At 48.2% G+C, this 18,304-nt stretch overlaps 1 protein-coding gene across 1 annotated transcript in view; it reads left to right on the forward strand.

Moving 5' to 3' along the window:
• The window catches only part of LOC115457094 (protein ERGIC-53-like), a 70,218-nt gene that overhangs the window by 36,280 nt on the left and 15,634 nt on the right, over positions 1–18,304 (forward strand). Inside the window, exons 6-7 of the mRNA XM_030186521.1 lie at positions 1,339–1,529; positions 14,665–14,732. Of these exons, the coding sequence (XP_030042381.1) occupies positions 1,339–1,529; positions 14,665–14,732 (259 nt within the window). The remainder of the gene's footprint in view (positions 1–1,338; positions 1,530–14,664; positions 14,733–18,304) is intronic.

Genomic DNA, 18,304 nt, shown 5'->3' on the forward strand with positions numbered 1-18,304 from the left:
AGAAATGTCAATGAATGGCAAATGAAACTGGGCATGGTTTAATTTGCCAACAGGTTTGCAATCAATAGTCCCCCCCCCCCCCCATCCCCGCAATCCAAAGCCCCTCTGTGCCCCCTGCAATCCAAGGGCTCCTCCTCCCCTAGCCTCAGGCCTACCTCCCTGATGGTCTATCAGGGTTCATTGGAGCAGGAGCCATGTTGCTTTGCTCCTGCCCATGGCCTAGTCTGTGTATTGGCAGGGCCAGCCCTGTTGCAGAAGGTGGATTTTCACTCACAAACTGCTGATTCTTGCTCTTTAACTAGAGCAGGCTCTTCTAGTAGCTGTTAGTTTCAGTTTTTGCTCTCAGAAGTGGTTAGCATAGCTTCCTTTGTCTTCTATAGTAGCCTGTATGTACACATGAAATTTTGCCCTGTGTTGTAGATGTAGTACATAATCTCATTGCACACATTATCAGCTGGACAGACATGGGGATCACCGTCTCTTAATTCTGGGGCAACAGGGAATGGATTTTCCAAAGAAGATATGCCAGTTATTTCCAAGTGACACAGACTGTTCACTGTTTAGGATGTTGGGCTTGATGGACTCTTGGTCTGACGCAGCCTGGCACTTCTGATACATATGTTCATTAATATGAGTTGAATGTGATTTTTGGCTTCTGGCATAGTGCTCTTTTTCTGGTGTGGAGGAGTGGCCTAATGGTTAGTACAGCAGGTTGTGGACCTGGGGAACCGGGCATGATTCCCACTGCTGCCTAACAGTCAGCAGTGGGTTGAAATCCTGGAGAACCAGAGGCCATGGGGGCCTGGGCCTCCCCAAATTTGCTCTGGGCCCCTGGTTTGGCTGGCAGAGGTCCTTAATCCCTGCCAGCTGAATCCTTCATCCAGTACTGGTCCCCAGCGCCACTTCATTGCCTGCCCTGCTCTTTCTTTCCCTCACATCCGCCAGCCAAGATGTACAGCGGCGGCAGTGGGTGGGGAGCAGTGGGGTGTTGGAGGGGGGCTGGCGGAGGGGACGGACCAAAATGTGCCCCTCACCTTGGGCTCTGGCCCCATCCCACCTCGAATTGAACTGGGTTCAATTCCCTCTACAGCTCTCTGTGACCCTGGGCAGGTCACTTAGCCCTCCATTGCCCAAGGTACAATATACTACTTAGATTGTGAGCCCATTAGGGACAGTGCAAGTACAATTGTATGCAAACAGCCTTGACTCGTGCTCAAAAGAGGCAGTTTATCAAATTAATAAATGATATCTGAATAAATTACGAAAATGCTCATCCTGAAGATTTGGCTTCTCATGTTCTCAAAGATAAATTGATGTAAATTCTTTGCTTCTTCTCAGGGGAAGAGCTATTTGAGTCAGAAAGCCAAAGGGAGCTGGACATGGTCTTGCAAGGGCAGAGGCGCGTCCTGGAAGCTCTGAACCTCTTTTTGAAGAGACTAATGATGGTGTCTGAGGAGCAGAAGAGGAACTCGGATCTGATGAATCACACAGGCAGGAATGAGAGCAAGACCACTGTGAGAGGTGAGAAGGTGAGTTTCCAGGACAGAGCAGGGAAATCTGTACTGCAGTGAGGCAAATCTGAGGGAGTTGGTTCTCGAGATGGGGAACAGGGAAGTCTGCTGGGCAACCTCACCATGGACTCAGTTCCACCATTTCAAGCAGTTTGTATGAGGCTAACAAGGCCATAGCTAGCTATGTATGACCAATGCAGCTGTGCAGGGCGCAAGAGAAACTGGGATGCCAAAATTGGGATGCCCCATCCATTGGCTTCCCTTGCTGATATCATGCAAGTGGGCGAGGCAGGAACATGACAGGAATGCACAGGATGTTTTTGTGACTTGCAACACTCCTGGAGGCTAATATAGCCAGATCATTAAACCAGTCCTTATTACAGCATACTGCACATCTTTAGCAATCTCACCGTACAAGACTGACGTATTGAGGAGCTCATTTTCAAAATAGAAAAACGTCCAAAAAGTGGCATAAATCTACATTTGAACGTTTTTCTTATAAAAATATCCACATTGGTATTTTCAAAACCAATTGAAGTCCGTCACAAGAAGGTATGTCAGGGGCGTGTTAAGAGTGGAATCTGGGATTTCTAACACTTGGATATTTTTCAGCCATAATGGAACAAAACAAAACTGTCCAGGACTAAAACTAAGACGGGCTAGACCTGTTTTTATGATGAATAAGGCACAAAAAGGTACCCTAAATGACCAGATGACTCCTGGAGGGAATCAGGGATGACCTGTTCTTACTCCCCCAGTGGTCACTAACCCCCTCCCACCCCCCCAACCCCAAAACATTACTTTCCAGGTTCTATGCCAGCCTCAGATGTTATACTCGGGTCCATTAGATCAGCATGCAGGTCCCTACAGTAGTCTTGTGGTGGGTGGGTGCAGTGCACTGCAGACAGGTGGGAGCAATAGTGAGATGTGTACCTGGGAGAATTTTATGAAGTCCACTGCAGTGCCCCCTAGGGTGCCCTATTGCTTTTCTGGGATGTCTGTGTGGCCAGTCTACTAAGAATGCTGGCTCCTCCTACATCCTAATGGCTTGATTTTGTGCGTTTTGCAGTTGGATGGTTTTTTTTTTTCTGAAAATGGACCAAAAACCAAAATGTACAAATCACAAAACCTTGTTCAAAACAGTATTTTCAGAAAAAAAAAAGATAGGCATTTTTATTTTTTGAAAATGACCTTCTTTCCTATTCAGATTTTGAATGTTTTTTGCAAAACTGCCCCTCCACATCAACCTGTTGGATTATTATGGTAAATACTTATCAGAGCATTTTTCAGATTTACACACACACAGCTTCAGCGTTAGCAAAAATAAGTATAAGTTCCCTTTTATGGTAACAGCAATTAATATTAACTTCTTATCTTCATCTCTCTCTCTCTCTTACACACCCCAGAATAACCACAGCTCAGTCTCTTTTAAAAATGAAGTAAAAACATCTCTTTACTCACAGTTTGTGGTTAGAAAGAGAAAATACATCTTACCTGTATATGCAGGTAGGCTTAGAAAAACATATAACAGTATATTTAGTTTATCAACTTTTTACATGTGCTCAGATGACAATGGATTCTATCAAGCATGTCCTCTCAGGTTAAGGAAAAAGAAAAACAAGAAGAGCTCATGTGTGCAGGGTTGCCAAATAAAAAAAAAAATTCCCACACAAAACAGCCCAAAACCCGCCCAAAAACCGCACACACCCCACCCCCGCCGTCATCAACCCCGCCCCTTCCATCATCACCCCACCCCCGCTGTCATCAACCCCGCCCCTTCCGTCATTACCCCCGCCCCCGCCGTCATCAGCCCCACCCCTTCCGTCATCACCCCCGCCCCCGCCGTCATCAGCCCCACCCCTTCCGTCATCACCCCCGCCCCCACCGTCATCAGCCCCGCCCCCACCGTCACCGCTCCGCCCAATACATCAGCAAACCCCGCCCAAAATGTCACAAACCCCACCTCTATTGCCATTAGCCCCACCCCCGCCGGCCGAAAAACTGCCCCAAAACCCGCACAAAAAAAACAAAACGAACCCAAAAAACCGCAACCCACCGCGAGCAAAAGTTTCCCGCGGCGGGTTACGGAAAACCGCCCATCTGGCAACCGTGCATGTGTGGCCAAAAGGCATTATACAATCCTTAACCACACCCTCAGGAAACACCCAGCCAGTCAAGTTTTGAGGACATTCACAACCAATATGCATGAGATAAATTTGCATGCACTTCCTCCATTCTATGCAAAAGCGAATGCTACATACCTGTAGAAGGTATTCTCCGAGGACAGCAGGCTGATTGTTCTCACTGATGGGTTGACGTCCTCGGCAGCCCCTTCCATCGGAAAGTTTACTAGCAAAGGCCTTTGCTAGTCCTCGCGCGCCCATGCGCACCGCGCATGCGCGGCCGTCTTCCCGCCCGAAACCGGCTCGAGCCGGCCAGTCCAGTATGTAGCAAGACAATACACTTCAAGGGAAGACACAACTCCAAAGGGGAGGCGGGCGGGTTTGTGAGAACAATCAGCCTGCTGTCCTCGGAGAATACCTTCTACAGGTATGTAGCATTCGCTTTCTCCGAGGACAAGCAGGCTGCTTGTTCTCACTGATGGGGTATCCCTAGCCCCCAGGCTCACTCAAAACAACAACCATGGTCAATTGGGCCTCGCAACGGCGAGGACATAACTGAGATTGACCTAAAAAATTTACCAACTAACTGAGAGTGCAGCCTGGAACAGAACAAACAGGGCCCTCGGGGGGTGGAGTTGGATCCTAAAGCCCAAACAGGTTCTGAAGAACTGACTGCCCGAACCGACTGTCGCGTCGGGTATCCTGCTGCAGGCAGTAATGAGATGTGAATGTGTGGACAGATGACCACGTCGCAGCTTTGCAAATTTCTTCAATAGAGGCTGACTTCAAGTGGGCTACCGACGCAGCCATGGCTCTAACATTATGAGCCGTGACATGACCCTCAAGAGCCAGCCCCGCCTGGGCGTAAGTGAAGGAAATGCAATCTGCTAGCCAATTGGATATGGTGCGTTTCCCTACAGCCACTCCCCTCCTATTGGGATCAAAAGAAACAAACAATTGGGCGGACTGTCTGTGGGGCTGTGTCCGCTCCAGGTAGAAGGCCAATGCTCTCTTGCAGTCCAATGTGTGCAGCTGACGTTCAGCAGGGCAGGAATGAGGACGGGGAAAGAATGTTGGCAAGACAATTGACTGGTTCAGATGGAACTCCGACACGACCTTTGGCAAGAACTTAGGGTGAGTGCGGAGGACTACTCTGTTATGATGAAATTTGGTGTAAGGGGCCTGGGCTACCAGGGCCTGAAGCTCACTGACTCTACGAGCTGAAGTAACTGCCACCAAGAAAATGACCTTCCAAGTCAAGTACTTCAGATGGCAGGAATTCAGTGGCTCGAAAGGAGGTTTCATCAGCTGGGTGAGAACGACATTGAGATCCCATGACACTGTAGGAGGCTTGACAGGGGGCTTTGACAAAAGCAAACCTCTCATGAAGCGAACAACTAAAGGCTGTCCTGAGATCGGCTTACCTTCCACATGGTAATGGTATGCACTGATTGCACTAAGGTGAACCCTTACAGAGTTGGTCTTGAGACCAGACTCAGACAAGTGCAAAAGGTATTCAAGCAGGGTCTGTGTAGGACAAGAGCGAGGATCTAGGGCCTTGCTGTCACACCAGACGGCAAACCTCCTCCATTGGAAGAAGTAACTCCTCTTAGTGGAATCTTTCCTGGAAGCAAGCAAGATGCGGGAGACACCCTCTGACAGACCCAAAGAGGCAAAGTCTACGCCCTCAACATCCAGGCCGCAAGAGCCAGCGACTGGAGGCTGGGATGCAGAAGCGCCCCTTCGTCCTGTGTGATGAGGGTCGGAAAACACTCCAATCTCCACGGTTCTTCGGAGGACAACTCCAGAAGAAGAGGGAACCAGATCTGACGCGGCCAAAAAGGAGCAATCAGAATCATGGTGCCTCGGTCTTGTTTGAGTTTCAACAAAGTCTTCCCCACCAGAGGTATGGGAGGATAAGCATACAGCAGACCCTCCCCCCAGTCCAGGAGGAAGGCATCCGATGCCAGTCTGCCGTGGGCCTGAAGCCTGGAACAGAACTGAGGGACTTTGTGGTTCACTCGAGATGCGAAGAGATCTACCAAGGGGGTGCCCCACACCTGGAAGATCTGTCGTACCACACGGGAATTGAGCGACCACTCGTGAGGTTGCATAATCCTGCTCAACCTGTCGGCCAGACTGTTGTTTACGCCTGCCAGATATGTGGCTTGGAGCACCATGCCGTGACGGCGAGCCCAGAGCCACATGCTGACGGCTTCCTGACACAGGGGGCGAGATCCGGTGCCCCCCTGCTTGTTGACATAGTACATGGCAACCTGGTTGTCTGTCTGAATTTGGATAATTTGGTGGGACAGCCGATCTCTGAAAGCCTTCAGAGCGTTCCAGATCGCTCGTAACTCCAGAAGATTGATCTGCAGATCGCGTTCCTGGAGGGACCAGCTTCCTTGGGTGTGAAGCCCATCGACATGAGCTCCCCATCCCAGGAGGGACGCATCCGTGGTCAGCACCTTTTGTGGCTGAGGAATTTGGAAGGGACGTCCCAGAGTCAAATTGGAGCAAATCGTCCACCAATATAGGGATTTGAGAAATCTCGTGGACAGGTGGATCACGTCCTCTAGACCCCCAGCGGCCTGATACCACTGGGAGGCTAGGGTCCATTGAGCAGATCTCATGTGAAGGCGGGCCATGGGAGTCACATGAACTGTGGAGGCCATGTGGCCCAGCAATCTCAACATCTGCCGAGCTGTGATCTGCTGGGACGCTCGCACCCGCGAGACGAGGGACAACAAGTTGTTGGCCCTCGTCTCTGGGAGATAGGCGCGAGCCGTCCGAGAATCCAGCAGAGCTCCTATGAATTCGAGTCTCTGCATTGGGAGAAGATGGGACTTTGGATAATTTATCACAAACCCCAGTAGCTCCAGTAGGCGAATAGTCATCTGCATGGACTGCAGGGCTCCTGCCTCGGATGTGTTCTTCACCAGCCAATCGTCGAGATATGGGAACACATGCACCCCCAGCCTGCGAAGTGCCGCTGCTACCACAGCTAGGCACTTTGTGAACACCCTGGGCGCAGAGGCGAGCCCAAAGGGTAGCACACAGTACTGGAAGTGGCGTGTGCCCAGCTGAAATCGCAGATACTGTCTGTGAGCTGGCAGTATCGGGATGTGAGTGTAGGCATCCTTCAAGTCCAGACAGCATAGCCAATCGTTTTGCTGAATCATGGGGAGGAGGGTGCCCAGGGAAAGCATCCTGAACTTTTCTTTTACGAGATATTTGTTCAGGGCCCTTAGGTCTAGGATGGGACGCATCCCCCCTGTTTTCTTTTCCACAAGGAAGTACCTGGAATAGAATCCCAGCCCTTCCTGCCCGGATGGCACGGGCTCGACCGCATTGGCGCTGAGAAGGGCGGAGAGTTCCTCTGCAAGTACCTGCTTGTGCTGGAAGCTGTAAGACTGAGCTCCCGGTGGACAATTTGGAGGTTTTGAGGCCAAATTGAGGGTGTATCCTTGCCGGACTATTTGCAGAACCCACTGATCGGAGGTTATGAGAGGCCACCTTTGGTGAAAAGCTATCAACCTCCCCCCGACCGGCAGGTCGCCCGGCACTGACACTGGGATGTCGGCTATGCTCTGCTGGAGCCAGTCAAAAGCTCGCCCCTTGCTTTTGCTGGGGAGCCGCGGGGCCTTGCTGAGGCGCACGCTGCTGACGAGAGCGAGCGCGCTGGGGCTTAGCCTGGGCCGCAGGCTGTCGGGAAGGAGGATTGTACCTACGCTTACCAGAAGCATAGGGACCAGTCTTCCTTCCCCCGAAAAATCTTCTACCTGTAGAGGTAGATGCTGAAGGCTGCCGGCGGGAGAACTTGTCGAATGCGGTGTCCCGCTGGTGGAGAGACTCTACCACCTGCTCGACTTTTTCCCCAAAAATGTTGTCCGCACGGCAAGGCGAGTCCGCAATCCGCTGCTGGAGTCTATTCTCCAGGTCGGCGGCACGCAGCCATGAGAGCCTGCGCATCACCACACCTTGAGCAGCGGCCCTGGACGCAACATCAAAAGTGTCATAAACTCCTCTGGCCAGGAATTTTCTGCACGCCTTCAGCTGCCTGACCACCTCCTGAAAAGGCTTGGCTTGCTCAGGGGGAAGAGCATCAACCAAGCCCGCCAACTGCCGCACATTGTTCCGCATGTGTATGCTCGTGTAGAGCTGGTAAGACTGGATCTTGGCCACGAGCATAGAAGAATGGTAGGCCTTCCTCCCAAAGGAGTCTAAGGTTCTAGGGTCTTTGCCCGGGTGCGCCGAAGCATGCTCCCTAGAACTCTTAGCCTTCTTTAGGGCCAAATCCACAACTCCAGAGTCATGAGGCAACTGCGTGCGCATCAGCTCTGGGTCCCCATGGATCCGGTACTGGGACTCGATCTTCTTGGGAATGTGGGGATTACTTAATGGCTTGGTCCAGTTCGCAAGCAATGTCTTTTCAGGACATGGTGCAAGGGAACAGTGGACGCTTCCTTAGGTGGAGAAGGATAGTCCAGGAGCTCAAACATTTCAGCCCTGGGCTCGTCCTCCACAACCACCGGGAAGGGGATGGCCGTAGACATCTCCCGGACAAAGGAAGCGAAAGACAGACTCTCAGGAGGAGAAAGCTGCCTTTCAGGAGAGGGAGTGGGATCAGAAGGAAGACCCTCAGACTCCTCATCAGAGAAATATCTGGGGTCTTCTTCGTCCTCCCACGAGGCCTCACCCTCGGTGTCAGACACAAGTTCACGGACCTGTGTCTGCAACCTCGCCCGGCTCGACTCTGTGGAGCCACGTCCACGATGGGGGCGTCGAGAGGTAGACTCCCTCGCCCGCATCGGCGAAGCTCCCTCCGCCGATGTAGTCGGGGAGCCTTCCTGGGAGGTGGCCGCGGTCGGCACCGCACGCGGTACCGACGTCGGGGACCTCAACCTGGGCGATGGACCAGCCGGCGCCACGCTCGACGGTACCGGAGGCGCAGGCACCGCCGGTACCGGAGGGGTAGGGCGCAACAGCTCTCCCAGAATCTCTGGGAGAACGGCCCGGAGGCTCTCGTTCAGAGTGGCTGCAGAAAAAGGCTGAGAGGTTGATGCAGGCGTCGACGTCAGAACCTGTTCCGGGCGAGGAGGCTGTTCCGGGCTGTCCAGAGTGGAGCGCATCGACACCTCCTGAACAGAGGGTGAGCGGTCCTCTCGGTGCCGATGCCTGCTGGGTGCCGAATCCCTCGGCGACCCAGAGCTCTCGGTGCCGACACGGGGAGGAGACCGGTGTCGATGCTTCTTCGACTTCTTCCGAAGCATGTCACCGGAGCTCCCCGGCACCGACGAGGAGGACGTAGAATCCATCCGTCGCTTCCTCGGGGCCGAGACCGAAGAGGGTCGATCCCGGGGGGGCTGTACCGCAGGAGCCCTCAGGGTAGGAGGAGACCCACCCGAAGGCTCACCGCCACCAGCAGGGGAATGGACAGCCCTCACCTGCACTCCTGACGATGCACCTCCGTCCGACGACATCAGCAGACGAAGTCTCGGTACCACCGACGTCGATGCAGTCGCCCGATACCTCGGCGCCGATGCAGAGGTCCGATGCAGTCGATGGAGCGGCAGCCAAGGAAGATGGTCCGGACGCTGACGACGTCGATGCACTCGATGCCTCCGGTGCCGATGTCGACGAAGAGCCCGAGAACAAAACGTTCCACTGGGCTAATCTCGCTACCTGAGTCCGCCTTTGTAACAGGGAACACAGACTGAAGTTCTGAGGGCGGTGCTGGGCCCCTAGACACTGAAGACACGCAGAGTGCCTATCAGTGAGCGAGATTACCCGGGCGCACTGGGTGCACTTCTTGAAGCCGCTGGAAGGCTTCGATGTCATGGGCGGAAAAATCACGCCGGCGAAATCAAAGGCCGAAATGGCGAAAATTGAAGCACCAAAATTTAAAGGGAGAAAAATCTCGACCGAGGCCAAACTAGGCCTACCCCGACAACGAAAGAAAACTTACGGGGCAAAAGTTGAGAAAATTACGGGAAGGGCAGAAAACCCGAAAGGGTCTTCCGGAACACTTCCGGAGCGCTTCCCGAACTTTTTGAAAGAAAAACAAGGAAAAAACACGTCGAAAAGGACGCGCGAGGTCGACTCTCTGGGGCACGAACGGCGTAACACAACCGTACCGAGCGCGGACGAAAGAAGACTGGCCGGCTCGAGCCGGTTTCGGGCGGGAAGACGGCCGCGCATGCGCGGTGCGCATGGGCGCGCGAGGACTAGCAAAGGCCTTTGCTAGTAAACTTTCCGATGGAAGGGGCTGCCGAGGACGTCAACCCATCAGTGAGAACAAGCAGCCTGCTTGTCCTCGGAGAATCTATCTTATGCATATTCACTGTAGATATCCTGAAAACCTGACTGACTGGATGTGTCCCAAGGACTGGGGTGAGGACTTGTGATCCAGAGGTGCACTTAAGAGCCTGTTGGAAAGGCAGGTACACAAGCTGAGGACAACCCCCCTTCCAATCCATCCCCCCCCCCCCCCCCCCCCCCGTGCATCAAAAAAGCATCCATTCCCCTCCCCAACATAAACAACCCTTCTGATCCCCCCTCCAAAATACTTTCAATCCCCCCCAAACAAGGCTCTCCCACCACCCCCCTCTCAGTCACATTTCTCTCTCTTACTGGGAGTCCCTGATGTCTAGTGGGGAGAAGGAGTGAATCCCAGTCAAATTCCTGGGTTCAAAATAGTTCCTGTAACCCCTAATAATAGTTTTCTGGTACTATCACTAGGACATTAAGCTGCCTTCATATGCAGTTTTGATGTGTGGGGGGATCAGAAGGGAGAATAATTGATGTCTCTGGGTGGGCGTCAGGCTGAGGGCATGGGTCCAATAGGAGCAGCAATTTAAAAAATCTGCTCCCAAATATAAGTGGGATTTAAAAGTACTGTACATTTTCCCCTAAGCACAACTTTTTAACACCACTGCTCCCACGGGAGATAGAGAGACATGAATGTGCACTCCTGCATGTCCTTTAGAGACTGACCAAATTTTGATTTCAGCTTCAGCGCTGAAACTGGCTCAAAATCTGTGTTTGGCCTTGTTTTGGTTTCAGCCAAAAATGCCCGTGCATTTTCAAATAGAACCAAACCTATGCTTCTCAGCCCCCACTCCCTCCCACCTCCACCCTGACCAAAAAGAGCCTGCTCCTGGACCCACCCACTGGCAGCAGCTCCCTCTCCTGACCCCCCCCCCCCACCCCACGCAGCAGCCCCCTCCTAGGCCTACCATATTCAGACTCGTTGGTGGCTAGTGGGAACAGGAGCAATCCCTACTCGGTGCTGTCCATTTTTGGCTCTTGCCTCAAAATAGCGTCCAGGACTTCCAGTCGCTCCTGCCTCTGCCGGTTCCAATCTCAAAATGGCTGCTGCGAACTCCAGCAATAGTCTTAGAAGCCACTTTGAGGCAGGAGCAGGCATGGGCAGGAATGAGTGATCATCGCTAGCCACCAACTAGTCTTACATAGTAGGCCCAGGAAGAGGCTGCTGTCAGGGGTGGGTTTGGGAGGTGGCTGCAGCCAGTGGGTAGGTCCATGAGGAGGGCTCTTTTTTGTCAGATGGAGAAGTTTTATTTTTGGCTTTGGTTTCTGCCGAAACGGAGCAACCAATTTTGGTTGCAGATTCGGTTTCGGCAGAAACTGAAGATCCTGGTTTCTATCAAGCTCTAATATTCTTGCACATATTTTACAAGAGGCTTTGTATCTGTCAGAGCCTTTGTAAAATACTGTGGGAGTTTTCCCCATCCCAGTTTAGACATCTTAATTGCCCTCTCCACATCCTTTCTAAAATAGAGCTCATAATTGATCTGGATTATGGCTGAAAATCACTGTTATACAGATAATTTGAAAGCCTACCCTCATTCCACTCCAAACTAATCAGATGCTATTGGGCCATTTACACAGATTTTCAGCCTGACACCATCCATGTGAAGGGTAAATTCTACAACAGCGGCCTACTAAAGCACTAATTAAGGTACCTGTTTTATAATTTTCTTTATAAAATAGTAGTATTAGAATTGGCCAAAAACATGCCTCAATTTAAATGTATGTGCCTAGAAATTGTCAAGAACACACATAAGTTATACTATTTTATAATGTATATAAGTATTTGTAGGATCCAGCCATACACGTGCAGACGCCCACTGTCAAAGTGCGTGCCATGCGAATATTGAATGGTCAGAATTTTATGGGTAATTTCTGTGTTTAAATAACTAAAATGCCGACCCCTTACAGAATTACCCCCAAAGAAGCTGAGACTCTACACAGGGGCAAGTTAGACATTCACTGGCTCACAATCAGAGTGGGTACGTGCGGGAGATCAAGGTGACATGCGCAAGGTCATAAAGAATGCTAGAAGCAGGATTTGAACTTGCCTTTCCTTGTTCTCAGCCTATCACTCTAACCACTAGGCTACTTCCACTCCAGTACATGAAGGCTCTTGTTTCTCTGGCTGACATATGACATCATTAGAAGCATTCAAGACAGCACCTCAGATATCAGTACAGTGAAAAAGAATAACATGCATTAGCAATTGCTCTAAGCTAACTCCCTTCTTCCCTCCACCCCCTTCTGCCTTTAGTGGTGGCAGCCCCAGCACAACACCCTCCTTTGATAACAATGTCACCATGGATGATAACACCACACTGAGTATTTGAGGCCTGCTGGTTGGAAGAGCCTTCCTTTGTCAGACCCAAAAGCTCAGCCTGGCTTTCCTGCAGAAATCAGATGCAGAAATAAAGCTTACCCAGGTCACAACCACTAAAAAAGGGGAACAAGCTCTGAGACAAATGTGCACTGCTCTGAAAGGAAGAAGAGGGTACCCTGCACACTGACATATTTAGTTTTCCATTCCCTACCCTTATTCTCTCCATTCTCACTTTCACCCAACCAGACCATCATTCTCCCCATCTTTGCTCTCCATAACTCTGATACCATGCTCTTTTCTGGTTTGTCCATTTCCCCTCTCATTCTTCCTTCTGTCCACCCTCATCACTGTTGTTATGTCGTTATTCCCCTTGCCAACTTCTCCATCTTCTAATAAACAGGAAACTGTCCTCTCCATCTGTCCCTTCAGATCTTTCCATCCTCCCCCATATCCAATTCATTCAACACAGAGACTGTGGTAGACATAAACTGCTTTATAGTAATTTACAAACCACAGAATAGAAGTGAGGCATTTAAATGTTTAAAATACAAAATATTCACTTCCACTCTTGCTACGGACATAAAATAAAATCAGTTCAGCAGTTTTATCTTCATTGGTTTCACAGTCACTCCTGATCTTTCTCTCTGTAATCATTTCTTCTTTGATTTTCTCTACTACATTTTTAGGTTTTCTCTCTTTCTGTCTCTCAATTTGTCATCATAGATCTTAGTTTTACCCTCTTTATCTACACTGACAACTCTACACTCCTATATATAAATATTTCAATCTTCAATTTTCAGTATCTTGCCACAACTTGTCTTCACATCTTCCTGAAATGTAATAGATATAAGTAGTATCTATCTCTAGTAATATGACCCAGCTCTTTTTAGTCAACTGTTCAGATCTTCAGGCTGAAAGGAGGAACTACTCCTGATGTAATGGTATATTTAAAGACCTAGATAGAAAAAATAGGAATGAGATGAACATTGAATGGAGCTTATCAGGACGTGACAATTTATCTTTTTTTCCCCTTTCTTTCTGTGTACAAACTATACCTACTATTCTTGATGAAGAAACTGAGTGATTGCTCTTGGGTGTTTAATGAACTACTAAAGAGTTTTGAAATTCATCCGATGCGACTGCTTGATTTGGTTAAAGCATTGAACTTCAGAGAGCAGGGTGGGGATACCCTCCAGCCTAGCAGGGTTATCCCGGCCCCAGCCTATGTCCTAACCAACCAGATTTGATTGTTTTGTGAATCCTGGTCCAGGTACCTATCCCAAAGAGCTTAGCTAGTTTCCTCCCATCTTCTTTACAAATAAGGGATCTTTTTATAAGGGACTTGAACACGTAGAACAGTATTTACACACTAAAATAGTGCTTTGAAAATTGCCTCATGTATACATGCTTAAAAATAGATGATAGGAAAACATAGGGGGCAACATTCAGACCATGAGAGGCAGCCCAGCTAACTCCCGTGGTCGGTAGCAATGCCGGATATTCAATGCCTGGCCATTTCTGGTGACCGTCACAGAATATCCAGTTTATTTTTGGCCAATATGAACATAGCTGGCCAAGTCAACATTCAGCACTGGCAGACTAAGTTCATAGCAGTCAAAGTTAGGCCTGTTATTCACATGGTCCAATATGGCCACCAAACTTAGCCAGCCAACTGCTGAATATTGGTGCTGACCAGCTATGTCACGTGACTGCATACAGATCTATTCATAAATATTCATTGTGGATATCTTGAAAACCTGATGGGACTAGGTGTACACTGAGGAATAAGTTGGGAATGGCTGTTCTAGAACATCTTTGTCTTTTATTAGTCTTGATATACTATCTTTCAAGACTCACCATCAAAGCAGTTTACAATATTAAACCTTAATTAAAAAAAAGAAATGCCAATATAATTGATAGGAAAGAAAAAAGAAGGGAAAAATGAGGGTGGAAAATGCAGATGACACTGTGCCCTCAGGTAGGGTGAACTAGCCACAGCAAAAGTGCTGCCTGAAATTTAGGCCAGGCTCCTTCAGCGTGCAAGTTAAATGGAAGAACATACCAGAGTGAGGGAGCAGTATGAGAAAAGACAATATGACCTGGAGTCTAGACTCAGCCTAACAGCTGAAGTGATGGTAAGACAAAAATCATTGATACTGCGTAAAGGGTGAGGAGTGTGTAAAGTTTTGAGTGGCATAAGATAGAAAGGCATGATCTAAAACAGAATATTGAATGCAAGCATTAATATTTTAAATGTATTCAAAATAAAATAGGAAGCCAAGAATGTCCCATCAGAAGTGGGGTAGCTTGGCCCCAACTGTAGCTTACTGTATGTCTGGAGCTGCTGCCTTCTGATCTCTTGTTGTTTGCCCTGCAGGCTGCCAGGCCTCTAAATGATTTGCATAATGGACAGCCAGAGGTGCTGCAGAAATTGCAGGAAATGAGGTAGGGGCAACCTCTCTTATCTCTTGTCCCCATCTTTCATTCTTATTTTTTTTTTGTTACATTTGTATCCCATGCTTTCCCACTCATAACAGGCTCAATGTGGCTTACATGGGGCAATGGAGGGTTAAGTGACTTGCCCAGAGTCACAAGGAGCTGCCTGTGCCTGAAGTGGGAATTGAACTCAGTTCCTCAGGACCAAAGTCCACCACTCTAACCACTAGGCCACTCCTCCACTTGTTCCCACATGTATATAAGTAATTACAGTAAAATTGCACAGCTGGCTTCTGCTTAGAAGCCCATATCAGAGGAAAGGGAGGAGGGGGGGTGATGACAGCATGAGAGGTAGGGGTGTAGAAATGCTGAAAAAGAGGGATGTGAAAAGCCATTTTTCTAGAGGTGCATCAGTACAAACTTTTGATGTACATATGCCCACCTAGACCCCACCTTCCTTTCTCTGTGAGGTACTCGGTTATTCTCATTACACCGCAATTCCTGTTTAGAGCAATGACTCTCAACCTAATCCTTTTGGCTCTAATAGCCTCTTAGGAAAGGGATAGAAAATAAGATAAAGAATATTATAATGCCTCTGTACTGCTCCATGGTGTGACCTCACCTTGAGTATTGTGTGCAATTCTTGTCACCATATCTCAAAACAGGTATAGCGGAATTAGAGAAAGTATAGAGAAGGGCAACCATACTGACTAAAGGAACAGAACTCCTCTCATACAAGGAAAGGCTTAAGAAGTTAGGGTTCTTCAGCTTAGAAAAGAGACGGCTGAGAGAGGATAGTGAATCAATTGTTTATTCTTTCAAAAAGTACAAAGACTAGAGGAGACTCTATGAAGTTACATGATAATACTTTTAAAACTAGTGGAAGAAAATATTTTTTCACTCAACAAATAGTTAAGCTCTGGAACACGATATCAGAGGATGTGGTAACAACAGTTACCATATCTGGATTTTAAAAAGATTTGGACAAGTTCCTGGCTTGAGGAAAGCCACTACATAGCCCTGAGTAGCATGGAATCTTGCTTCTGTTTGGGATCCTGCCATGTACTTGTGACCTGGATTGGCCACTGTTGGAAGCAGGATACTAGGCTGGATGAACCCAGTGTGGCTATAGTGGAAGAGTAGCCTAGTGGTTAGTGCAGTGGACTTTGATCGTGGGGAACTGAGTGCAATTCCCACTGCAGCTCCTTGTGACTCTGGGCAAGTCACTAAACCCTCCATTGCCCCTGGTACAAAATAAGTATCTGAATATATGTAAACCACTTTGAATGTAGTTGCAAAAACCTCAGAAAGGCGGTATATCAAGTCCCATTTCCCTTTCCCTATTTGAGATTCTACATGGAATGTTGCTACTATTGGAGTTTCTAGATAGAATGTTGCTACTATTGAGATTCTGTTGCTACAATTTGAGATTCTACATGGAATGTTGTTACTATTTGAGATTCTACATGGAATGTTGCTATTCCACTAGCAACATTCCATATAGAAGCCTGCCCTTGCAGATCAGCAACACGGCCGCACAGGCTTCTGTTTCTGTGAGTCTGACGTCCTGCACGTACCCGCATTGCTGATCTGCAAGGGCAGGCTTCTACATGGAATGTTGCTAGTGGAAGAGTAGCCTAGTGATTAGTGCAGTGGACTTTGATCCTGGGGAACTGAGTTCAGTTCCCACTGCAGCTCCTTGTGACCCTGGGCAAGTCACTTAACCCTCCATTGCCCCTGGTACAAAATAAGTACCTGAATATATGTAAACCGCTTTGAGTGTAGTTGCAAAAACCTCAGAAAGGCAGTATATCAAGTCCCATTTCCCTTTCCCTATTTGAGATTCTAAATGGAATGTTGCTACTATTTAAGATTCTACATGGAATGTTGCTGCTATTAGAGATTCTGTTGCTACTATTTGAGATTCTACATGGAATGTTGCTATTCCACTAGCAACATTCCATGTAGAAGCCTGCCCTTGCAGATCACTAACACGACCGCGCAGGCTTCTGTTTCTGTGAGTCTGACGTCCTGCATGTACTTGCAGGAAGTCAGACTCACAGAAACAGAAGCCTGCGCAGCCGCATTGCTGATCTGCAAGGGCAGGCATCTACATGGAATGTTGCTAGTGGAGGAGTAGCCTAGTGGTTACTGCAGTGGACTTTGATCCTGGGGAACTGAGGTCAATTCCCACTGCAGCTCCTTGTGACTCTGGGCAAGTCACTTAATCCTCCATTGCCCCTGGTACAAAATAAGTACCTGAATATATGTAAACCGCTTTGAATGTAGTTGCAAAAACCTCAGAAAGGTGGTATATCAAGTCCCATTTCCCTTTCCCTATTCTTATGTACCTGCTGAAACACAATGCATCTAGCCACATAATAGCCTTGCACACACGAACCCACACAGAGCCCAGCTACACACTTGTGGACAAGCTCCACTACCCACACCCACTCAAACACACTTTATCTAGTCACACCAGCCAATCCACTTAGACACATACACATATCCTTGTACTCACTCAGACAGAGACTTGCACATACACATCACCTCACTCACTCAAACACAACACACTGTCACTCAATATCGGTACAGTCACACATATCCACCCACATGCATACTAGGGATATATAGCAGCCCTGCTTGTTTGGCTTTCTCAATAGGAGGTATATTGGTGTTCTAGGACCAATCTGTAATATTTGTAGTTCCATCTTTCTATAGGAAGGAGTGGTGCTTTTTGAGTTCCATTAATTCTGTTAGAGTACTGCAGGTTTGCTATACTCTGCATGTGCCATTTTTACCGGGTTTTCTGTGTCTTCATAATGTGCCTGGAAGTGGAGAGATATAATGCTGCTATTACTGATGTGACACCAAAACTACTATTAATTTAACATTTTTAATATTTAAGAGTACAATGTTCAATTATATGGGATTTTAAAAATTGGACTTTATTGTATTTGTTTAACATCAAAATACAATTCATGCATTTCTTGGCAAACCACATCTTATTTTTTACTTTTTTTTTACTTGTCGTAGTAGAAGGGATCTCACATAACCATCTTTTTGTTTCTAATTATTGTTGATAACCATCTTATTTTAACAAGGATAACAGAGGAACCCAGTCCCATCCCTTCTCTAGGTCAACCTCCCTTCTCAGCAGAGTTGCCTACACCATCTTTCAGATAGTTCCTATAGTTTTACAAGTAGACCCGTATTCTGATGTTGAATATTATACATTTCCCAGTTATTACAGGGATCCATTGTGTAAGTTGGATCGGTAGGGTATGCCTTTTTAAACAGGTGAGTTTTTAGTGATTTCCTGAAGTTTAGGTGGTCATAAGTCATTTTCACGGTTTTTGGTAATGCGTTCCACAGTTTGGTGCATATGTAGGAAAAACTGGATGCTTAAGTTGATTTGTATTTAAGTCATTTGCAGGTTGGACAGTGTAGGTTTAGGTATCTGAGGTATCTGAGGAAGGCAAGAGGTGGTTTAGGGAAAGGCAATCAAAATGGTGATGGGTCTGCACAAAAATAAATTAGATAAGACTGAAGGGTTTCAGAATATACACCCTATAGCAGTG

This window comes from Microcaecilia unicolor, chromosome 1, assembly GCF_901765095.1.
Source record: "Microcaecilia unicolor chromosome 1, aMicUni1.1, whole genome shotgun sequence".
NCBI lineage: Eukaryota > Metazoa > Chordata > Amphibia > Gymnophiona > Siphonopidae > Microcaecilia > Microcaecilia unicolor.